The sequence below is a fragment of the Tursiops truncatus genome, chromosome 11, assembly GCF_011762595.2.
Source record: "Tursiops truncatus isolate mTurTru1 chromosome 11, mTurTru1.mat.Y, whole genome shotgun sequence".
NCBI lineage: Eukaryota > Metazoa > Chordata > Mammalia > Artiodactyla > Delphinidae > Tursiops > Tursiops truncatus.
The window spans coordinates 78,128,485-78,153,784 of NC_047044.1; the positions used below are offsets into that span (position 1 = coordinate 78,128,485).

General features: G+C 39.9%; 1 protein-coding gene across 8 annotated transcripts in view; it reads left to right on the plus strand.

Moving 5' to 3' along the window:
• The window catches only part of TMTC1 (transmembrane O-mannosyltransferase targeting cadherins 1), a 263,389-nt gene that overhangs the window by 147,240 nt on the left and 90,849 nt on the right, over nucleotides 1-25,300 (plus strand). For 6 of the 8 annotated variants that reach the window (XM_019935766.3, XM_073788882.1, XM_073788881.1 and 3 more), the window contains one exon: nucleotides 23,788-23,909. The exons of the other annotated variants lie outside the window; for them this stretch is intronic. In XM_019935766.3, the coding sequence (XP_019791325.1) occupies nucleotides 23,788-23,909 (122 nt within the window). The remainder of the gene's footprint in view (nucleotides 1-23,787; nucleotides 23,910-25,300) is intronic. 8 annotated transcript variants of the gene reach the window in all.

Sequence of the window (25,300 nt, forward strand, 5' to 3'; positions counted from 1 at the left end):
AGTTTGTCACATCCAATATTTATTAGCTAAATTTTATTGTTTGCCACTCAATATACATTATCTAAATGAATAAGATCATAAAAAGTTAGAAACTCTTTTTCAGTTTTGGTATGCAGAACCTTTTGCTTAAGTGAACTGTATTTAAAGCCTAAAAAAGACTGTGCTCAATACTGGTGTGAAATGTTTGGGAGTCAATATGAGATTTGTTTTATTAGCCTTTCAGTGTGGTTTGACGTGCCTGCTATACTGGTATTGATCTGCAAGAGCAAATGTGGTAGAGTGCTGGACTGGTATGTCAGGAAGGGGTTTTCTTGACACTCTCCCAGCTAACTAAAGGGAGTGGTGAGTCCCCACAGGCTGTCACCTTGGTCAGGTTATGTTAAAGTTGGACCTTCATGCTGGCAGTAAACCCCTGCACATTGGCGAACCTTGGCCATCCCCAGTGTGTCTGTGGTAACATGATGAATGAATGGAAACTTCCTCGTTGGAAGGCTGTTAATCCTTTTCTTTCATGGAATTTGTTCCAAAATCACTTTACTGCATCAGGAAAAACGTTGGCAAAGCATTCCAGCTGTGGTGATAGTAAGATTTAGCTCTTCTGTGGTGGCTTTCATCTTGAAAATTCTTCGCAAACATTAACTAAAGCCTCTGGCAATTCTTGGAGGCTACTTGCCCTTTCTGCTTACACATTGGAAGGTCTTAAAAATCAGATTCTCCTGCTAATTCGTAAGCTCTTGAAGCGGAGATAATCTTGGTTATTCTATGTGGTGATTAGTTACTAAGGACAGGATCCTAAGGGCTCTGACTCCAAGACAATACACAGTAGAATTAAGATTTTATGAAAATAGAGGTCTTGCTTTGCGGACATTTTTCCGTGCTAAAAACGAACAGTGGATGAAATGTTTACAATAATGTCAGCAAAATAAACACAGCTCTGTCCACCTAGAATATTTCTAAATGATGTGTGTACTGCATCAATGTGTTGGATTGAAATTACTTTATAATCCCTGGCTATTTCCTTCAGTTTTGAGATAGTGAGTCCATATGATACATTACCAGGGGAAAAAATGATTGGATAAACAAGCATAAACATTGAGTCCAGGGAATCACGGAAAATATTTCTTTTATTTCACCTTTGATGGATTCTCAATCATACAAAGGCCACCTTGGCTTATGGTCAGGGGAGAGTATGTTCTTTTTAGCCTCACTACTTCTTCCTCTTTAATTCTCTTAATGTTGATTGTCTACTTGTGGCCGGGATTACAGCAGGGAACAAAATGAAGGTCTTGCCTACATGGAGCTTACAGTTAAACACTTAAAATTTGTTGTTACATGCCAGGTGTTGATAAGGGCTGGGAGGAGGTCAGGGCTGGCCTCACAGATATTATGGCATTGAGCAGAGATATAAAGGAAGTGAAGGAATGAGCCATTTGGCTGTTGGGGGAGGGGTATTTCAAGTAGAAGGAAAGCAAGTGCCAAGACCCTGAGGCAGGAAAGTAGTGGAGTGTTCACAGAACAGCAGGGAAGCTGACACAGCTGCAGCAGAGGGGTCAAGGGTAGAGCCAGGTGAAATGATGTCCAGGAGATGATGGAGTATGTGTGTGTGTGTGTGTGTGTGTGTGTGTGTGTGTGTGTGTTCGTGCACGCGTGTGTGCACAGGATCAAGCCTAGGTCTTTTAAGCCTCTGCCTACTTTCTTTTTACCTGCCATGCTTTTTCCACAGGGTCTCTGACTCTGTTAACTGTTGGATGGTTTTGTCTGATTTTCTTGTTGATAAGGTCTGGCCATGGAGGGGAATGAGATGGGGAAAGAATTCAGGTCCTTTGTAAAGAATTTAGATGTTTCTGTATATGTGTTTGTGGAAGATAAGAGGTGAGGGTTGAAGGAAAAGGGCAGCCTTGGGGTCCATAAGGCATCTATAAGACATACAAATCTTTCTTTTGCTAATATTAACCAGCTTTGGGGCAATATGTATGTTTACAATCTTTGTTTCTCCTCCAATTTACCAAACTCACTTCTTTCATCCTACCTTGTTATCAACCAGGGCACTGGACGAGGGGGATATAATCTACCCTGATACAATTGTATTTATACTTAATTGAATTTTTCTGGAAAATATTTTGACTTTACAAAGCAACAAACTACCACATGTAAGAAATAAAACAGCAGTTATTTCCCAATTCCCAACCACACCCCGAGACCCACCCTCTGCAGGCCTGCTTTGAACATTTGTCCTTGTACATTTTTACACTTATTGAAAACAAAAACAAATTCTCTCTTTTATACAAGTAAGTTAAGTTACACACCATTATAAACCAGACCCTTCTAGGCCACTTCCACAGCCAGTTAGAGTGTCCCTCTAGGTAAGCAGCTCAGAGAGCAGATGTCTGAATTTTGACAAGCTTTTGTCCAGGGTTGAGTGGAAGAACTAGGGCTCAGAATCTGAGGGTTTTCTTTCTCTAGAAATAATCACAGAATTAATTTAAAGAGTGTTTCTAATTTGTCCTATTTTCATGGCATAAGAAATTTAAGACCTCAGGGAGTAGTTTATTATTTATCATAAAAGAGCTCACTTGCATCTTTGAGAATTTAAATGTGAAATTTGTCTTATTCTGTGCCTCTCCATCACCTCCTTCTCTTCACACCCTTTATTGACGAGGAATACATTTGAGCTTATATTACATAATGTAGAGAACAATCTAGAAACTCATTATTGGATTGAATTTTTTTTAACAATGAATTTTAAAGTGAACTAATTTGCTCTCACTCGTTGTGATGAGGATAATCTCTCTGTTGGAATGTATGTACAGTAGAGATAAAGAGCACTTAAGCCATGGAGGCTGGTTATTCCATTCTCTTCTATGAATAGTGAATATTTATAGACCAAGAGAACAATAGGCCGAAAATGTACTTGGGTTTTTCTTACAGACTGTGCATCATCAGACTGTTGACTTGCAATAAAATAGTGACATATGTCAGGCATGTCAGGAAAGTTTGGATTAATTTGGATTGTTTACAGGAGTTAATACCGTTGGTCCTACTCTTTATACTTGCCCTTTTCCCATGTCCTTTAATGCGATTTCCTGTGTTACAGAGGAAGCACCACTAAGTTATATTTAAGAGTAATTTATTTGTTATTGATTCTTTATTACATTCTCACAAGGTATCTTGAGATGTTAAGATTTTTTTTTATATCTTTTATAATACGGGGCATGCTTGTAAAAAAGTAAAACATGAGGAAAAAAGAGGAAAGTTAACGATACCCAGCTTTCCCAATAATAACCTCAACAATGAGATGTCTTTTGAGAACAGACATTAAGCAGTGGAGGTCCACTCCCCCAGGTATGAGGCTTTAAGGGTTGGTTTTGTTTGGTTTTTTTGTTTTCCTTTTCAGTAGAGGTCACAGCTTTGCCCCAGATTTTCCATTCATAGTCTTCTACATCATTCCCTTGAAACCAGCACCAATCATCGGCTACGTCTCTGGGCCCTGGAAAACAAGTCAAATTCTCAGGTCTGCATAGGGATGAATGTGCAGCCTGACCAGTGGAGGTGACCACCAGTGACAACTTGGTGGAAATGGAGAGGCTGAATCTTCTCCTTCGGGAGGTGGCTGTGTTCTTCTCTGAGATCTCCCTTCATGCCTGTTCCCAGCCTTGCTCTCGATTAGCCTCCATGCTAGTGTGTATCACAGCCTCCAGCAACACACCCAGTGAAAGAGCAGACAGATGGACAAATGGAGACTGTCAGCCTTAGATCTCTCTTTCATTAAAACGCCCACACAACTCAACAGGGGGAGAGATCGGAAAGTGATTATTTTCTCATTGACATTCTTACCTCATTCCCAAAAGCACTTGGCACAGAAGGAGCTTATGAGAATAAGCATAATACAATAGGGCAGACCAGGAGATGGCAAACTTTTCTCTTTCTTTTGGCAAAGAACCAGACAGAAAATATTTGAGGTTTTGTCATACAGTCTGTCACAACTATTCAACTCCACCAGTGTCGCATAAATTAGCTGACCCCTGCTGTAGAACATTGTACTACCATAGATTCATACGGTTGAACTGAACACGCTTTCAGATTTCTGGAAATTACTTTGTATTTAGCTTATCCAAATAATACGTTATGGTATTATTGTGTCACATAGATCACTGTGGAATAACTCTTTTAAATTCCAGAATAGACATTATGAAACCCGGTAAAATAAGCATCGTGTTCTAGTATACCAAATGGTAAGATAAAATTGAACTTGAGGAATGAAGATTGCATTTAATGGTTAATGGCTTTGTGCCAATATTAATGGGTTTTTTTTTTCTTTTCTTCTGGGCTACATTTTTCTTTTCAGTTTCCATTCTCTGGAAGCTTCACGTTCTCCATCCTTTGTCCTCAATTCATGAGAATTCTCCTCATACTATTACAGGTCCAATCTTTCCAGCTCATTTACAACCCATCCTGTTTGTCCTGCTTTGGAACCCCTGCAATCACTGATAGAAGAGGCCCTGTGACGTCTTGCCATGGTCCATCTGTCTGTGACCACCAGTGCTTTGGGAGGAACCATTGTCTGGGATGTCTCTCTGTCTCAAATTTGGCCAGCCTAGTTGATCCAGGCTCTTCTTACTGCCCTCAGCTGGCTTCTCCACCTGCCACTTTTACCTGTGGTGATAATGTCCTACTACCGGGTCACAGTTTTCCAAGGCAGTACCGGTAGTCAATTTTGGCCATGCGCTAAAGCTGAGATTTCTGTTTACGTCATTTTTCTGATGAAAGTTGGAAAGTGAGCTTACCACTTCATCAGATGTGATATTGGAAAATGGAGAAGTTGAATTTGCACCTTATTTTAAAATGGAACACATTTAAAGATCCATTGCTACTGCCTCTTCCCACATACTTTTACATCACTGCTTTGCCATACATGATACAAATTGTGGCTTATGTTCTGTCACTCTAATTTCATTTGGTAGTCTACTTTAAATGCATGACCACCAACTTCAGGTGGGAGCCAGGCCCCTCCATGTAAGAGGCAGCCCAGGTGCGGAGGAGTACTGCCCCAAGTTCCAGATCCAGAGTCCTGAGGCTGGGACGAGGGGAGGCTGCAGAGTGGAGTGATTACCACGGACCTGAGTCAGGCCAGGCTGTGCCCCTGACCCGTGTGAGCTCACCTTGTTCAGCCCTGTTCTTGCACCGTAGTTATTGTGAGGTTGAACCATGGCAAACCACACTGGACACTCAGCACAGTGGCTGGCATGTGGGAAACACTGAGTACCTGACAGCTGTTTTTGTAGTCCTTGTCACCATCACCATCATCGAGAAATCGTCACAGCTCAAAGTCAGGAGCACGATAAGGCCTCTTGTTTCCATTTTGTAGGAATAACCAGTCTTGAAAAAACGTAACCCAGTTGACTTTTTTTTTTTTGCGGTATGTGGTCCTCTCACTGTTGTGGCCTCTCCCGTTGCCGAGCACAGGCTCTGGATGCACAGGCTCAGCGGCCATGGCTCACGGGCCCAGCCGCTCCGCGGCATGTGGATCTTCCCGGACTGGGGCACGAACCCGCGTCCCCTGCATCGGCAGGCGGACTCTCAACCACTGCGCCACCAGGGAAGCCCGAGTGCTTTTTTTTTTTTTTTGATTCTGTATATTTCAATTTACAGTCATGCTTTAGATCATCAAAAAATATTTATAACACTGCTGAAGATTGATCCTGCCCTCCCACCTCCCTTTATTCCCCCATCCTAGGTAACAGAGGTTTAAATTCTTGACCTAAGAGCTAAGAGTAGTAACATACTTGCAGGTGTTTAATGTTTAAGCGTATTTTGGAATTTGGAAGTAGATACATTCAAATATCATATAAGGGCAGAATCCTAACATAAAACTACTCTATCTAGTTCAAAAAATGAATGTTTATCAAGAGAAAGAGAATAGTGACAAATATCACTGACTTCTGTACAAATGAACATTGGAGTTATCACCTAAACCTCCAAACTATAGAAATATGATAGATGTTTTTAAGGGTATTTGAAAGTTTACCAGAATAAGCAAGATACAAGAAAAGATTTGTTTTCTTTTATTGTTGTTCTTAAAACCTGTTACTGTCATTACCAGATTTCTCCATTCCACTCAGTGCTGGGTATTGGAACAAAATAGCCATTGGAGATGCATCTTTTTATTCAGTGGCTACCTGAAAGTCAGAGGCCCTTGTGCGGTCTTCCCAAGGCATTCTTTGTTGTCTATTACTAATATGTCACCTGGGAAGTCATTTTTCCTTGTGCTGCATCTGAACCTAATGCAGATCCTTCTCATGTTAGGTGTAGTACACGGTTCGGTTGCACTGCTCTGCTTGGCTTTTGATCTGGGCCTGGCAGGAGTTTTTTCACATCCTTAAATAATTTGTTTTATTCCTTGCCTTCACACGGCAATTACATTTTCACAAGTCACACTCTTTAATAAGAAAATGACTTACCTACCCCTCTGATGTTTATACCTTAGCTGGAAGACTAACTGAATTTATTAATGGAAGAATTTTAGATAGTTGCATAATGGAAAAAAGGAATTGTCAGACATCAGTAACAGCTTTATTTATTTTTCTTGATTGTATGCTTTATGATTCTCAGCAAGATTTTATAGTCTGTATTATTATTTGCTTTTACTCAGAATAATTGTCACCTTTTGAGTGATAAGCTTAATTTTTAACACATTTTACTATTTCTTTTAACTTAATGATTTATACACTCATAAAAGCAACTCATTACCACTTAGCCTTGCAATGCTTCTGATTGTTTTAAACTCTTAAAAAGACATTTTTGTAACTCCTGAAGGCATTCTGTCATTATTTCCATTGAGAATGTGACATTTCTATTTAAAGGAGCACACCCTTTCCATATTGTTTGAAGAAAACCATGAAATACGTAATTAGGATGCCCAAGACTAAAAGCAGCTAAAACAAGTTCCTCTAAACAGAAAACCCAATGGAAATGCTTATTGTATTGGAAAATACAAAGGAGACTGAAGTGATTGATTGCCAGATTCTCTAGGTGGTTCACTCTAAGTACAAAGCCCAAGGAGCCTATAAAGGAGTGATAAATGCAACATGGGGAGAATCAATCCCCTCATTAAAAAAGAAAACAAAACTAAACTAAAATGCCTTACTTTTACACATGCTTTGCCTAAAGAGGCAGCATGGAGTATTAGAAAGAAAACGAGTTTGTCATACAAGCGTTAACGTTTCTATATTTACATTATTACACATCAAAATGTTGACAATAGGGTCTTCAAACTTTTTTCTCACCTAAAATATAATCAGAATAAATGAAATAATATATATGGTACATGGGGCTGTTCAGGAAGGCAAGTGCTGTATAAATGCACTTGAAACACATGGTGTTTCAAGTCAACATTCTGAAATTTAACTCCTGAACTTACCCGTTCATTGTTTCCCTGACCATGATTTCCCACCTTTGTGCATCCTACTAGTTGCCCAAGCCAAAATTCTTGGGGTTATCTTGTTGCCTCTCTGTCTTGCTCATTAATATTACATTCAACCCATCAATAAATCCTGTCAACTTTTGTTTCAAAATATGTCTAGAATCTGACCACTTCTCAGTGCCTTCACTGCTATCACCCTGGTCCAAGCCATTCTCTCTCACCTAGATTATTGCCATAGCCTCCAACTAGTTGGCCTGCTTCTACCCTAGTGCCAGTGGTCAAGAATATTCTCAGTACAGTGACTACCATGATTCTTAAAAATGTAAATCAGATCCTGTCTTTCTCGTACTTAAAATTTTTCAGTGGCTCCTTATTTCTCACAAGTAAAAGTCATAACTTCTATAATGGCTGAAAAGGTTTGACATGCTCTGTCCCCATTATTTTTCTGGTTTCTTCTTGAATTCATTTCTTCCTATGAAACGAATACTGTGGCTGACTCCTTCATCTCTTGCAAGTCTTTGCTTAATTGCCACCTTCTCAATGAGGCGTACTCTGTCCACCGTGTTTAGAATTGCAACCCTCTTCTTGTCCACCCACCTTATATTGCAGATACCCCTCACCAGACTATCTTTTTTTTCCCTCTCTGGAAAGGCAACGTTTTGTGTGTGTGTGTCTGTTTTGCTAACTAACTGATGTATGCCAAAGAGCCTAGAATAGTGTCTGGAAAATACAGAGAAGATGGAAGTTATTGATTGCTGTATGCTTTAAGTGATTGCCTGTAAGCACAATGCCCAAAGAGACTAAAAAGAGAAGGCAATAATACATATTTGTTGAATGAATGAGCAATCAGTGACAGTGTTTTACCAAGGGCCTCATTGCTAAGGTTGGAAAAGTTACCAAGAATACTTTGAGGAAGCAAAATGTTAGGGGGAGTGTCCTGTAGTATCCTTGATGCTCCTGTACTTTGTGTGTCTCATAGGCAGAGGCCAGGAATCTGAGTAGCATGACCAGTTGCAGTCAGCAGCCACATTTATAGCTGTGTGTTGGAAATAGAAACTGGTCTTAAAAGCTGACAAGGTATTTAGAGACAAGCAGAATAAATTTGTAAGGGCAGGAAGGTGCATTTAGAAAGGAAAAGCCTACAGGAAATGATAACGTATTTGATATTTAATTTATCGATCATTCATTTGTTCCAAAAAATATGCTGAGGGTTTCCCTGGTGGTACAGTGGTTGAGAGTCCGCCTGCCGATGCAGGGGACACGGGTTCGTGCCCCGGTCCGGGAAGATCCCAGATGCCACGGGGTGGCTGGGCCCGTGGGCCATGGCCGCTGGGCCTGCGCGTCTGGAGCCTGTGCTCTGCAACAGGAGAGGCCACAACAGTGAGAGGCCCGCATACAGCAAAAAAAAAAAAAAAAAAAAAAAAAAAAATATATATATATATATATATATATATATATATATATATGCTGAGTATGGAGAATAAAAATAGAAGTAAACCCAGTAGCTACCTTGAAGAGCTTGGTTTTCTCCACTTTCAGTCCATCCCCCCAGCTCTGAGAGAATGATCCTTCTAAACACGGATATGCCTCTCACCTGCCAAGAAACTTTCCTGCTCTTAGGACTTGTCCTGGCGGGAGCCAAGACTATGCTGATGGATGGCTTGATAAAGTTCTCTAAATGTATAGTGATTTTTTACATGGAAATCATCTATTCTACATCTACGAAGGATGAGCGACAGAAAATGTATTTCAACTGTAGCATGAAGGCTATGAAAGAGATGTAGGGAATATTTGGCAGACAGTGAGATGATTTGGGGACAGGTTATAGAAGCTCCTAAGATGGACACTTTTCTTTTTAACTTCATTCTGCTTGAGCAGTTTATACCAGCATTTCTCAAAATAGGTTCTAGCATCATATACGTCATTAAGTAAGGTTACTCTAAATAAAGATCCTGCATTTCAGAAGCACTAGGTTTAGAGAAGTTAAATATATTTTTCTTTACTGAGGGACTTCACAAAACCTTTACTGTGCTCTAAGCAGCCTTTTGAGTTTTTTTTTATTATTATTATTATTGGAGTAAAATTGCTTTACAGTGTTGTGTTAGTTTCTGCTGTATAATGAAGTGAATCAGCTATATGTATATCTATATCCCCTCCCTCTTGGACCTCCCTCCCACCCCACCCCCATCCCACCCATCTAGGTCATCACAGAACACCGAGCTGAGCTCCCTGTGCTACACAGCAGGTTCCCACTAGCTATCTATTTTACTCATGGTAGTGTATTTATGTCAAACCTAACCTCACAATTTGTCCCACCCTCCCCTTCCCCACCATGTCCACATGTCCGTTCTCTACGTCTGCATCTCTATTCCTGTCCTGCAAATAGGTTCATCTGTACCATTTTTCCAGATTCCACATATATGAGTTAATACATAGTATTTGTTTTTGTCTTTCTGGCTTATTTCACTCTGTATGACAGTCTCTAGATCCATCCACATCTCTACAAATGACCAATTTCATTCCTTTTATGGCTGAGTAATATTCCATTGTATATATGTACCACATCTTCTTTATCCATTCATCTATCTTTGGACATTTAGGTTGTTTCCATGTCCTAGCTATTGAGTTTTTAAATGGGGTATATAGTAAGTGGCATTTCTCAAATTTATTTGAATTTGGAAACTTTTTTAGGGCCTTCTTGCAGGATCAGTGTTATGATAGCATGTTTTGGGAAGTACTGACTTGGAGATATCAGGGCTGGTGGCTAAGTGAATTTTGAGGGTCCATTCTTGAGCAGTGTTTAAACACTTCCTTGCTGCCATATATGTACCTTCAAAAACAATAGCCACCACCACAGCATCAACAAAATAATTTTCATATTATTATCCCTATAGCAATACCACCTGAAAAAGTGAGAGGTACAGCCTTGGAACAGATTCCTGGAGCCTTGGTTTTCATCAGATTGAGGCTGTAATTAGAAATTTGGATGTGGGTATTTGATGCAATGACTGTGACTGCTAAGGTTCATGATGGGATGAGGATACTGCATGGCCATCCATCAAATGCCATAGGTTGGGGAAGTGAGTATTACCTTGAGTAACTGATTCATCTCTATATGAAGTGACAGTTTTCCAAGTGAAACCAAAGTGACATGGCATGTATCTCTGCACATGTAGTGCTCCCTGTAACTGGAGAGAGCTAAAAATTGTATCTTTATTTGCTTCACTGTTGATTTAAAAAGAAGGTGCTTGACAGAGTACCTCTATGCCTTACCTGAGTGGAAAGCGAGCTGTCCTTCCCACAGAACATAGGTCCTTTCATGGAAACTTCTTGTAGGAAGGCTGGAGGACAGAGAAAAGGCTTCCTGGAGCTTCATGATAAGCTAGTGTGTGACTGTTTGATAATAAATGGTTGTACTTTTGGCAGAATTTCATGTAAAGCCTGCTTTCATTTTTGTGTCCTGTCTGGCTCTGATTGCCAGAGGCCAGCAGTATTTACAGAAGGATGGCAACTTTCGATGGCCAAATTGGCCTAGTCAGTTTGTGACCCAGCCCCCTGGCATTTGGTATTAAAAAGCGATTAACTGGGAAGAACATTTATTAACATCAGCCTCCCTGGCATGGCCTTGAAAACTGTCTCCATTCCAAGGCACCATAATCTCTTTTGATGTGGGTGACTTTGGCCAGTGAACTGAACTGAAAACTCTAGTTTTCTGCCTGTTACAGATTTGGGTGCTCACTCGGACTGTGTCTTTGCTTGGGGAATAAGTCAATGCCAAGACTTGTTGGAGAAACACTTTCACCCTTTGTTTTTCTGTCTAGAAGATTTTTTTCTTTTACCTTGTAAGAATGTCCCAAGGGAAAATGACTCTTAATCAGTGATACATGGTCAAATTCTTGCTTTTATGTCAAGCCTTACATAGATCATATTATGCTGCTTCTCTCTTAGCTACATGTTAGAGATTTATGCTGTTGCTGTTTGGTGGAAAGCAGGCCTAATGAAAAAATGATAATAGGTGTTGGAATGTCTGAATTTGGAAAATTACAAGTATTTGATACTATTTTAAAACTTAGAGCCTTTGTCTCCATCCTTTGTTACATTCATTAGTCCATTAAATTTGCCCTTTTAGCTGTGGTAGTTAGGCTGTTCAGTTAAAGGTAAGGGAAGATGCACAGTTAAAGGAAAGGGAAGAGCATTACTTAATCATGTCAGTTACTTGTAAAAAAGAACTTTTAACAACTTTGATAAAAAAAGATGATCCGGGCTTCCCTGGTGGCGCAGTTGTTGAGAGTCTGCCTGCCGATGCAGGGGACATGGGTTCGTGCCCTGGTCCGGGAAGATCCCACATGCCACGGAGCAGCTAGGCCCGTGAGCCATGGCCGCTGGGCCTGCGTGTCCAGAGCCTGTGCTCCGCAGCGGGAGAGACCACAACAGTGAGAGGCCCGCGTACCGCAAAAAAAAAAAAAAAAAAAAAAAGATGATCCACTAGGCTTTTATCACCATATGTTTCAGAAGCAGGAAAATGGGTCTTATCCAATGAGATCCAACCTATTTTGATTATAGAAGATATTTTAATTTTGGATGAGCACATTGATGGAAAACAGGAATCAAATCCATTATTCATAGCAGTTACTTCAGAAGCTCAATTGGACAAGTAAAAATCCCTGTTTTTAGCTGTTAAGAGAGAAGCTTACTAAATTTATTATTACTTTTGTATCTTGTAACCTTGAAGTAAGCCAAACATCTCTCTGTAATTTGTTTGATAAAGTAGGATGAATTATAGTCTTTAAGAAATGCTGCTCTAAAATATTTTCATCTTTACTGTGTGAAACTATGTGGGATTTTTGTGGTTCCTTCTCCTTATTCATTTTAGATTACAGAGGGAAGGGACTGTCCTCTGTGTGACAATCCCAAGTGGGTAGATGAACCATACTTCTGAGTGAGTGTGACTCATGGTGTGAAAAAGTAAACATCTTGTCTCTTTCTTAACAGAAAATAAGTCTATAGCATCCTGCTTTGGAAGGTTTTGGCAAAGGGACATCTTAGAAATATTTAAGCGGTAGTCATAGGTAGAAGACCACTTCTGCCAAGTGTGTATATTTTCACAGGAACAAAACTATTTATGAAAATGCATCTAATTTATCCTCTGCCTCTTGTTTCCTCATCATCAAAGCTAAATTCACACATGACTTCACTTGCATGTTTAAATCCATCCTGGTTCTTAATTGAATTCTTACAGAGGGAAAAAATTGGTTAATTGCAGCAGCCTCCCTCCCACCTAAGGTCACTTTATTAAGGTATAGTTCTTTTTTTTTTAAGATTTTTTTTGATGTGGACCACTTTTAAAGTCTTTATTGAATTTGTTACAATACTGCTTCTGTTTTATGTTTTGGTATTTTGACCACGAGGCATGTGGGATCTTAGCTCCCCGACCAGGGATCGAACCCACACCCCCTGCACTGGAGGGCAGTCTTAATCACTGCACCACCAGGGAAGTCCCAAGTTATAGTTTTTAACCAGGGATTCGGCTGCATTACCTGTGTCATCTTTGTTTCACTAGCCAGAGCTGGAAGCGGGGAGTATGATGGAAGACCTGGACTGCTAGGTGGTGGCCTTTTCCCCTCTCTGCTCTGGACAGGCTCTGGGCACAAGACTGAACTTCTGCTGACACAGGACCCCTGTCCAGTGTACCACTGATTCTTCTCTGGACAGGGCCTCCCCTGAAGGCAGAGGTATCTAATGGGCGTTCTGATGCCTCCCCTCAGCTCCTCCTTTCTCCTGAGTCCACCCAGATAGCTTTGGTCTCAACACAAATGAACACATAGCTCTTAGAGCTACACTACTGTTTTGATTTTCCAAATCCACCCTCCTGAGTGAATCCCTGATATAAATATGAATATCACAGATGCTACAAAAGTAAGTGGTTATCAGAGAAAGACAAATATTGTATGATTTCTCTTATATGTGGAATCTAAAAATATAACATACTAGTGGTTACCAGTGGGGAGAGGGAAGAGGGAGGGGCTATCGAGAGGTAGGGGGCTAAGAAGTACAAACTTTTATGTATAAAATAAGCTACAAGGATATACTGTACAACACAGGGAATATAGTCAATATTTTATAACTAAATGGAGTGTAACCTTTCAAAATTATGAATCACTATACTGTATACCTGTAACTTATATAATACTGACCAGCAACTATACTTCAATTAAAAAATAAATTTAAAGTTTTTTAAAGGTTAAAAAAAAAGGAACGAGTAAGTGGTTATCACAGTATTACATTCCTGCAAGATTTAGACATAAACAGTTGAATATTAAAAATGGATTTTAGAGCAATAAGCTCCAGAGCATGTGTAGATTTAAAATTTAGAAGGCTTTTGTCCACTCAGCTTATTCATTACGCCACTGTGGTCACTAGAATATGAATGTTCTGTTATTTTCCTTAATAAGAGGGTGATTTCATCACAGTATTTGATTTCTTATGTCAAAAATAATCATTATCCCCCCTCAAGTCTTCTTAAATATAATTTTGACTTACAATTCAGTAACTAAGATCAAATAAATTATGTCTTCCCCCGTTGTGGCTGTGGACATGGACATGTCCACTCTTCCAGAGGCTGGTTGTCAGAGTGAGTAGGTGGGCCACCTGCAACCATTTATTGAAACAGAATAATTGACAAAGAACACATGTTCCATGCAGCATATCCTGCTGCATCCCTGCAGATTGTAGAATACTCGTGTCGGCGTTTATCTGGCAAAGGGACTCAGGGGTGAGATTTCTGGTCTAGCTCAGCAGTGCCTTACTCGGTAACCTCCAAATTGCTGGGTCTTATCTGCTCTTTGGGTTTCTGCTACAAAACTAAGAGGCAGCAAAGGGCTGAAATCAGCCTCCCCACGCACACAGTTGACCTTGCCTTGGGATCTCAAAGCCACATGGACTGTGGGGAAAGGACAGGCGTTGGGGTGAATCAGACCTCAGTTTGAAACCCTTGTTTCTCACTAGTTGGATCAACTTAGATAAGTGTCTTAAGCCCTCTGAGCTTCAATTTCCTCATCTATAAACTGGGGATAATTACCTACATTGTAATATTATCATGAAATGTCAGTGGGACAGTCTCAGTCAAATGTCTGGCATATGGTATGTGCTTGAGAGATGCTTGTTTTTCCTTTACTCTCTAGCATTTGCAGCTTACCAGGTGACTTTTATTTCCCCCTCTGCATGAGTCTCTCCCATAGCACGTGTGTAATAATTTACACGTTGAACATGACCTTAGAAGAGATCTTGTCTTGCCCCTACCTTTCATCTCTCTAGTCTTCCTCACTTTTTTTTTTTAAATACATGTTTCTAGTGCTTTTTCCATTTTTGTTCAGAACCACAGAGAGAGAGGAAGAAAGTTCATTCTCTACTTCTCCCATGTCTCCATAAATTCCTGTAATAATTTCATTCTAATCAGGAAAAGTTTTATTGAACAACATTTTTCTAATTTACTTAATTCCCTTAACTCCTTACTAGTACTTGATTATTAAAATGAATGGTGACATTCACAGAAAAATAGACAAAATGAAAAGGCAGAGGACTTTGTACCAGATGAAGGAACAAGATAAAACCCCAGAAAAACAACTAAATGAAGTGGAGGTAGACAACCTTCCAGAAAAAGAATTCAGAATAATGATAGTGAAGATGATCCAGGACCTTGGAAGAAAAATGGAGGTAAAGATCGAGAAGATGCAAGAAATGTTTAACAAAGACCTAGAAGAATTAAAGAACAAACAAACAGAGATGAACAATACAATAACTGAAATGAAAAATACACTTGAAGGAATCAATAGCAGAATAACTGAGGCAGAAGAACAGATAAGTGACCTGGAAGACAGAATGGTGGAATCCACTGCTGTGGAACAGAATAAAGAAAAAAGAATGAAAAGAAATGAAGACAGCCTAAGAGACTTCTGGGACAACATTAAACACAACAACATTCACATTATAGGGTTCCCAGAAGGAGAAGAGAGAGAGAAAGGACCAGAGAAAATATTTGAAGAGATTACAGTCGAAAACTTACCTAACATGGGAAAGGAAAGAGCCACCCAAGTCCAGGAAGTGCAGAGAGTCCCAGGCAGGATAAACCCAAGGAGAAACACGCCGAGACATGTAGTAATCAAACTGACAAAAATTATAGACAAAGAAAAATTATTGAAAGCAACAAGGGAAAAACGACAAATAACAAACAAGAGAACTCCCATAAGGTTAACAGCTGATTTCTCAGCAGAAAATATACAAGCCAGAAGGGAGTGGCAAGATATATTTAAAGTGATGAAAGGGAAGAAACTACAACCAAGATTACTCTACCTGGCAAGGATCTCATTCAGATTCAACGGAGAAATCAAAAGATTTACAGACAAGCAAAAGCTAAGAGAATTCAGCACCACCAAACCAGCTCTACAACAAACGCTAAAGGAACTTCTCTAAGTGGGAAACACAAGAGAAGAAAAGAACCTACAAAAACAAACCCATAACAATTAAGAAAATGGTAATAGGAACATACATATCAATAATTACCTTAAACGTGAATGGATTAAATGCTCCAACCAAAAGACACAGGCTCACTGAATGGATACAAAAACAAGATCCATATGTATGCTGTTTACAAGAGACCCACTTCAGACCTAGGGACACATACAGACTGAAAGTGAGGGGATGGAAAAAGATATTCCATGCAAATGGAAATCAAAAGAAAGCTGGAGTAGCAATACTCATATCAGATAAAATAGACTTTAAAATAAAGAATGTTACAAGAGACAAGGAAGGACACTACATAATGATAGAGGGATCAATCCAAGAAGAAGATATAACAATTACAAATATATATGCACCCAACGTAGGAGCACCTCAATACATAAGGCAACTGCTAACAGCTATAAAAGTGGAAATTGATAGTAACACAATAATAGTGGGGGACTTTAACACCTCACTTACACCAATGGACAGATCATCCAGACAGAAAATTGATAAGGAAACACAGCTTTAAATGATACAATAGACCAGATAGATTTAATTGATATTTGTAGGACATTCCATCCAAAAACAGCAGATTACACTTTCTTCTCAAGTGCACACGGAACATTCTCCAGGATAGATCACATCTTGGGTTACAAATCAAGCCTTGGTAAATTTAAGAAAATTGAAATCACATCAACATCTTTTCCGACCACAACGCTATGAGATTAGAGATCAATTACAGGGAAAAAATGTAAAATAAATGGTGTTTTTTGCACTAGACTGATATTTTCCAATCTTGCCTCCTCTAAAGTGCCTTTTAAAAGATTTTTGCTTTTATTTTTCTTTAAACATTTAAAACACACCCTGAATGTGACACATATTTCCAAATAAAGTTATGAAATAGTTCATTTTCACTTGAGTAAAACAATATGAGAGCTTCCCTCTTCACCTGGTTTGATCCTGAAACAACATAATTGTGTGCTCTTGTGAAGATAAGAAGTTTCAATCCCAGGATCTATTGTTGGCAGGAAGATTTAGACTCTTGATTAAAAACAAATCAAACAAAAAACTCTGCAAAAAAATGAAGTCCACAACCAAGGACCAGAAATCCAAAGTGTCGTTTTATGAATGCTCTTATTTTAATCTCCCTTCGGCTCTGTGTTCATTAGTGCATCTGGCAAAGCTCCTCAGTGAAGAAAGCTTGGCATGGGAAAAGCAGTGTTTAAATTGGCTCAGAGAAGATAGAGTGTACAAATCTACTTTTGTCTCCGAGGAGGTATAATTTCTTCATTCATTTCCCCTTTAAAAATTTTTTCCATGTGCACTTATGAGTAAATTTTAGGGCACATGAAAATGAGGAAGTGATATCACCAGCTTGAACCAAGGAGTGTGTGGGTTGGCAGCCATGCTCTTGAGATCCTGAACCAAAGCTATTTTCTCTCCCAACTTGGCTTATTTCGTTGATTTCAGACCAGGGAAGAAAAAAGCTGCAAGTGGTACCTTTCCATGCTTACGTGTGAGATGCGAATTGTGTTTATGTCATGGGTGGACTGTCCTTCAGCCTCTCGTAGTGTGGCACTGTGGCCACTGGGCCTAACTTAGGGTCCCGGTTGACTATATAATCATCAAGGAATTTGGCACTTGCGACTGAGGCTCTGAGAATCAGCTTTCAATTTTTCTTCTTCTCTCTACCCTTGAGACCAACCCAAGATTCCTCTTGCCTCCTGCGTTACTGAAATGGAGTTCAGATTCTAGATCTTGTTGGAATCATTAAGAAGTGGTCTGTTGCGTTTCATATTGTAAGAGCAGTAAAAATTCAAAACTTTCTCCTCTCCAACTGCTGAGAGATTGGTCTCAATATCATTTGCCAGATAAAAGCTCTCTTAGATTGGTATTTGTCTTTACTGTTTTTATACAACATTTAGAATTTTCTATAATTTCAGTGACCTCAAAAAAGGGTGGTTCACCCAAGGGCTGAAACTTAATGGAAATACAACAATGCAAGGATGGGACCAAGTCAGGAGTGGTCTGGAGCCAGCTCCTAATAGCTCACAAAAGCCAGTGTTCTGACCCTTCTTTAGAATCCACATCTCTGCTTCCATCTGCACCGCATGCTCTTCCACTGTGGTCTATTAGTCAGAGCCCTGGCAGGATACACAGTGCACAGCCCATGGGGTGACTGAAGAGTTTATGAAGGGACCTTTGCAGCGATGTGGGCAGAGTGGAGCTAACATGCCAAGGGACACCTACCAGATGGCCTGAAGGGTCAGAGGAGGGAACTGTCACCAATACCAGGTGAGAGCTGTGACCATGGAGAGGATCTCCAGACAGGAGCTGTGCCTGGAGACAGGCAAACTGAGCCACTGTCAGACAGATGTGAAGCAGGGAGGGGCTGTAAAATTCAAAGGAAAATATAGACAATAGTGAAGGTCAAGTAGACAGGAGGGCAACCCAGGGCGGGGGAAAGAAGTTCAAGGTACATTTGTGCAGAGCTTAGACAGAATCCCATTGGCCCAAACAGCCAAGCTCTTTCTCTCTCTCTACTTCTGGCTTGCCCCTTCCCATGCTGGTCTTGAGTTAGTGTTCTGAGACCAGTTCTCCATCCATTTCATGCAGTCTGTATTATCATCATTTGGGAGCATCTAAGGGCTTGTGTAGGTTCAGAGCTCATGATGTTTTAAATAAACCTGAGCCTCTGATTTGCTCAAGTGGAGACTCACCGATGCATTTCCTCTGGACAGTAATAGGGGTTTGGGGCTTCAAAAAATTCTTAAAATATACAGAAGCAGCACAGGGAGAGCCCAGGTTCCGTTCTGCAGGAAGGAGACCTGAAGTCCTGTGCAGCCTTGAGGAAAGTTTCTCACAGAAATAACACAGTACAACTGCTGATTTGCAGTTGCAGCTATTGTGAAGAACCCAAAGGTCTCAGGCATTTGAGTTTACAGCAAGGATAATAATATTCAGCTCCACAGAATTGTTGTGAAGATTAAACAGAATTTTTTAAGCTGGCATAAGTTTGGGTTGCCTGCTACAGGGTGGCAATTTGGGAGTCACTTAGCAAGAGAATGAGCCTAGCTCACTGCCCGGCACTCCCAGCTGGGTAACTGGGATTCAGATCAAGAGATGAGGCAGTACTGTGCAGTCAGATAAAGCAATGGGGATTTAAATTGATTAAATAACTTGCCTTCCTCAGTTAAAAAGAATTTCCATCATAATAATAACAGTGATAAATTAGTGACTATTTTAATACATTGAAATATTCACAAAATTAAAATGGAACTTCAATAATGTGAAAGATGTCACTTTTCCTAAGCAGAAATGTCCCACGACCTTGCGAGACCAAGTAGTAGTTAGTAGCAATGAATGCAATTAGAGAGACATAGAAGCTATGCATGTATCCTGATTAAAAGTACCTCACTGCTGTCGGTCAGCTCTGTCAGACCCTTGTGAGGTACTTTGGATGTTCAAGGACTTCTCACCCCAAATTAACACTGCAAATACTGTGTTTCAGAGTGTTACCAAAAGTACAAGTTTTCCTTAGTGAGAAGTCTCTAAAATGAACCTCAGTGATGTATATGCAACTTCCATCACTAATCTTTCTTATTGCAACACAGTTTGCTGAATGCCAATTATGTATGTGCCAGGTATCTGGATAAATCTAAGTGAGACGGTGACTCCCATCAAGGAAGGCATAGTCTAGTGGAGGAAGTAGACCCAAAAACAGATGAGAAAAGAGGGCCTGGGAAGTATGCAGCCCTGCCAGTTGTCAGCTTGGAAATGCCTTATTCCCATGGCTGAAGAGGGAGCTCTACTGTCATCAGCTTCCCTGAAATTGACAAATTAGATGCAGACAGCTAGAGTCTAGAGCTGCCAAATACATCCTTAGGATTGAAATATAACCGTGCTCTACGCAGAACTGTAAGAACATGCTGAATGCGCTGTATTCTTTATCTGAAACCTGTTTAGAGGTGAGAGAAAATATGATGATGGGAATGATGGTAATAATTACTATAATGAGACCTGTTCTCTGCTGTTCTGGAAGGAAGTAGCCTGCAGTAGATGTTGTCTGGGTTGAATGGGACAGGGAGGCATCCTCTTCTCATGACCACTCATCCACACACTGCTGGCCACGTGCACATGCGTGTATCTGTGTGTGTGTGTGTGTGTATCTGTCTGTGTGCTTGTGTATGTGTCCTCACCTATGACTTGTTCTTTGAAAAGGAAGCCGGGAGTAGGAAGGGGATGGGATAAACCAGAAGCGACCAGGCTAGACTCAGATTCTGGAGCTGGTGCTCCTCTGAGGTAATTTATGTTTCTGAGAAGCTCACTGCTTTTCCATTAGCGGCTCTCAGCTGCGTGACTGTGCTGATGGTGGCCGCGTGATTCTCTGGGCGCCCTAAGAGGTATGTTAAGGGATTTTTCTCTCTTTGCAGCTCAGGGGAATGCTTTTCTGTATCCTCCCGAGCCAGGAAAAAAGTCAAGACTAACACCTATCAGAGTGAATCTATCACACATTTTTCCTACAGATGCAATAGGTATCAGTAACCTCTTTTTTGTTTTTGATCATCAAATTAAAACTCAGAGAAGTAAATTAATTTGTCTGAAGTTGCACAGGTAATCAGACAAATAATGTGTATTGTTATTATTGGCTGCATTATTAGCTGTTTTAATTCTCATGTCTTTTCACCCCCTAGTGTATTTGGAATCAATTTCCATTTGCCTCTTTTCCTAGAAATGAATGCACTCTGTGTACTTTGGAAAATGCCACGCATTTTCTCTTTTTCCCACACTCTTATTTTGTTTGTGTTTCATCTGTATCTGTTAGGGTGAAATAAGCTATAAATTATTTAGCCAACTTTGTCACATCTGTGATCCACAGGACACAAAATTGGATTCTCTCCCAGTCTTTCTCATTCTAGGAAAGTCAGCCATGTTCATGACATATTTTTTCCCTAACTTTACAACTTTCTGCTTGGCTGATCAACTTGCAGTTTAAAGAACTATATTCTTGAATATTTTCTATCTCTCTTGACTGAATGGGGAGGAGAAAAGATTATCATCAGGTTAATTTGAGACTCAAGAATTTTTTTCATGAATGTTATTTTTCTTGAGATAAATAGTGAAACTTCATTGAGTTTGGGCACTGTGCCACTGTCTTCAGTTGCATGTTTTGAAAACAAAGTAAAACACCGCATAAGACAGCCCCTGTGGTAGCAATGTGGAGTGGTAGGCTCTAAGCTCACAACTCCAATGACATAGACTTTCTCTCTGATCAAGAAACCTTTGTGTTGATCCAGCTGCGCTGAGCTGTGAGCCTCACTTACCTCATTTAATAGTTGACACAGGGAAGGGCTAATTTCATTCCTGCTCAAGGTGACTAATGGTAGCAGGGCCACAACTGGAACATGGACATCAGCTGCTGGACACTGACTTGCTTTTCTTTCTATGCGTGTGGGACCCTTTATTCCATCCTTGTTGCCTGTAGGTAAAAGTCAGCTCCACACAGAGCATACAACACCCTGATGGTTTGTCACCTGCCAACATGTCCAGGGTTATTCCCTGCTTTGTACATTCTGTATCTTCTGCCCGAATGTGCCTCACTGTGACCCCCTCCCCCTCCCCAAGCCCACCACATCTACCTTGTGAGCATTCATTCAATTTTCAACCCCAGATTGTCCCCCCTCCACCAGGAAGCCCTCTCTGTCCTCTCCCCTTCTCACACCCAGTTTTCTCTCTCACATGGAACATTTATTCATTTATTGATTTATTCAACAAATATTTCTAAACACTCACTAAGTGCCAGGCACTGAGCTGAGCACAAACCACGCGCCACTGAACACAACTGAGCAGCTCCTGTCCTCATGGAGCTTACAGTCTGCTGGAGACGTTAATTAAAGACAGTGAGCACACAGATAAATACGTAATCACAACTGGGATGAGGGCCAGGAAGGGAATAAAGGCCGTGCCTGGAGCCTGCAGCCCCATCTCCGCACCTCTAGCAGCGGCGGCAGCTCTCGGGACCACCTGCTGCAGGGGCTCCGGGACTGGGGAGGGAGGAGCCCGAGGGCGCCTCTGTGCTCCCCGGACACCGGCTCCTCCCAACCTACTGGCTCCCCAGCTCGGGCTTCTGCTGAGTAAAGGCCGGAAACATACGACACCACAGTGAGGAAGGGCCTTCGGTCAGGCAGCAAGGGGTGACACTGGGGGTGTGAAGGCGACGCCTCTTTCAGATCCGCAGTGAGGGCTGATCTCCAATAACCGCAATGAGGTGGGGAGGCGCCTCACGGGGTAAAACACGATCCAGGGACCTGGATGGTGACCTGATCAGAATTCTCTTAACCCCTGCCCTTGCCTCCATGCTTAGGATTAATTAATAGGGGGTATTACATTCTCTTTACAAATCTTTAAATTCTTGGACTGAAATATACTGTAAACTGAAAGAAAAATCTAAATTACAAAGATAGCTTGCAGTTTTTAAATATAATGAACTTGTTACTTCTCACCTGTTTTATTCCTTCAATTTAAGTGGGTCATAGAAAATACATTATTGTATCCATTTGAGTTGAAGGCTTGTTATGCAAAATATTTTTCTTCTTCTTTCATCTTTTAATTCTAAAGAGTGTGGTTACTCTAGGTAAAAAATGAGATCATTACTTACATTCCCTTACTTTTAAAGGAAATTGTCCAAATCACATTTGTTCATATGGAATTGCTCTTAGAAACTTTGTTATTCAATATTTTGTAGTCAGCAAAACAAAGATTTTAATAAAATCCAGGTGACAAATGTCTCAAGATGTTTGAAATCTTTTACTTTGTCTACTTAAAATATTAGTAGTTGTATTAGGGAATCTTATTTATGTTTTAGAAATTCTTCTGTTTAGTCTTTCACAATTATTAAAAGTAATAGGCTATTTAAAATGTTTATAAGAAAAAATTTAAAACTGTAACATGGAAAGTTCTATTTGGTTTTTCCCTTAAACTTTTTTTAAAAAGAAAAAAGTAATACCATCCAATACATTTAGGTTTGTTTTAAATAGAAATTCCTTCAAATACATCTATTTGGAAATACACACTAGCTTTTACAGTGCCCATTACAACATATTATTAGTAATAAATAGAAATATTTTATGTTAACTATACGTGACAAAAATCTTTACAAATTAATATATACAGTGTAAGAGAAAGGTGTTCTGTCAGTTTAATGATTTATTGTAATGAATTTTGATTCCAAAAAATTTCATGGAATAAATGCTTGCTTACTGGCTTATTTGGAAAGATGTTAAAAACACCTCAGCTCAAATGATCTCCCTCATTGGTGCCCCACATTTCACCATTTGCATTTAATTTTCTTCGTGCTAAGCTTTGCCTCTCCTGGTGGGCTTTGTGTGGGGTTTTTTTTCTTCTTCTTCTTCTTCTTTGTTTTTGTTTGTTTTGCTTTTAATGTGTTCTGTTTCTGAGAGGACAGTAATTCTCCATGATGCCTTAGTGAGCTTGATCCCACCCAGCTGCTTTGCTCCCAGGAATGAGTTGCCTGGGGGCACAGGGACTCTAAAAGGAGCCAGACCAAGAAGCAGGATGGCTGTAGGGCCAGCCCAGAATAAAGAGTAATGGTCACTGATCATGTTAGGCAAATAGCAGATGTTCTGGGTGGCAAATGTGTGTCAGGGGTACATGCGAATATTTCCATGAGCCAGAGGTTTTAGCCTGAGGGCTTTCTCTGATGAATTCAGCACACTAATCAAAAGGTTTACATTGGTCTAATTTATTCATTCCTTCAATGAGAAGTTGAAAATGAAAGAGATGGTTAAATGCTGACTGAAGTGGAATTAAACCCAGATTAATTTGTCCTCCACTATTGTGTGTTTCAGAGATTGGAGCACAGGGAAGTTTTGGTGGGCTTGTTGTTCCTGGTTTTCCCGTTCATCCCAGCCAGCAACCTCTTCTTCAGGGTGGGTTTCGTGGTGGCCGAGAGAGTGCTATACATGCCTAGGTAATTACTGCTCCTGGATTCCTCTTTACCAGACCAACACTGATGGCTCCAGAGAGACCGTTCTTTGTGTGTATGACACATCTTTGCGGTGTTTATTACCCCAGCTTTAAAAACAGCCAAAGAGGAAGTTGGATGAGAATATTGACCAGAGTATATTCAGAATTTTAGCAGCAATCATTTACCACGACTTCTTTGTTCAAGTATCTGTGTTTATTAAACATAATTATAGTAACTTTCTAGAAATATTTGTTGATTTGGATAAAATTATTAACTGTGTTAAGTAGCATGATTTTAATTAACTTCTATCTTCTTTCTCTCTCTTTCTTTGTTCTTTAATTTAAAAATAGGAACAATCTGAAGGAAACTTGTCCTTGAGAAAAAAATTGGTTAAAATTATAAAGGGCATTCAGACTTGTATGATTACATAATGCCACTTAGCTCTGAATATTTGAATCGTGCTGAAGCTTGTCTGTTCTCTAGTCTTATTCAAATGTCAGCATTCCAAGGCCTGTTTCTTTTCAAAAGCCTGAAAATGTCCCTGAAATGGTTCTGCCGTTTATCCATTGTGTGACCTTGAGTAGCACATGAAGACTTTTTTTTTTGCACCCATGTTTTCTCATTTTTAAAATAAGGATTTTATTAAGCTTCCTAAGATTAAGTAATTTGATGAATTTTACATAAGAATGAACTTTTCTCTTTTAAAAAAATTTTTAAGACCTTTTTATTTTATTATTATTTTTTTTTTTGGCCACACCACGCAGCATGTGGGATCTTAGTTCACCAACCAGGGATCGAACCCATGCCCCCTGCATTGGAAGGCAGAGTCTTAACCACTGGACCACCGGGGAAGTCCCAAGAATGAACTTTTCTAAAAGGCAACAAAATAAATACAGTAAACCAAAATATTATCAGGAAATTATTCATTTTTATTTCTTCATTTTGAGTTAGAAATTTAAGTTAATTTTCAACTTAATTTAAATGAGATTAATTTAAGTATTAAATAGTAAAATTTATTTCATTTATGGATATTGAGTTAGAAATTTTAAAATGCATATAATTAGAAATGAATTTCATAACCTTCGATTTCCCCCCAGAGTAAGTACCTAACAGCTTTCTTAAGACTTAACAGCATCTTGTTTTGACTTGGTTAAGGAGAGGGTGGCCCTTAATATTCTTTATGTGTCTACAGCACAGTTTGGGAAGGAGATTATTTCTTGATAAAAAACTATTTGATGAGGACAAAAATACGAAATTTCTTTGCGTTCTATATTGACTTAAAATAACAGGCTTATGAAGCTTGCCAGTACTGAGGAATATGGAGGGCAAAGGAGGACCTCAGTGTCTGTTCCAGACGTGTTTTTGCTTAGAGCAGCTGAGAGTGGCTTCAGTCA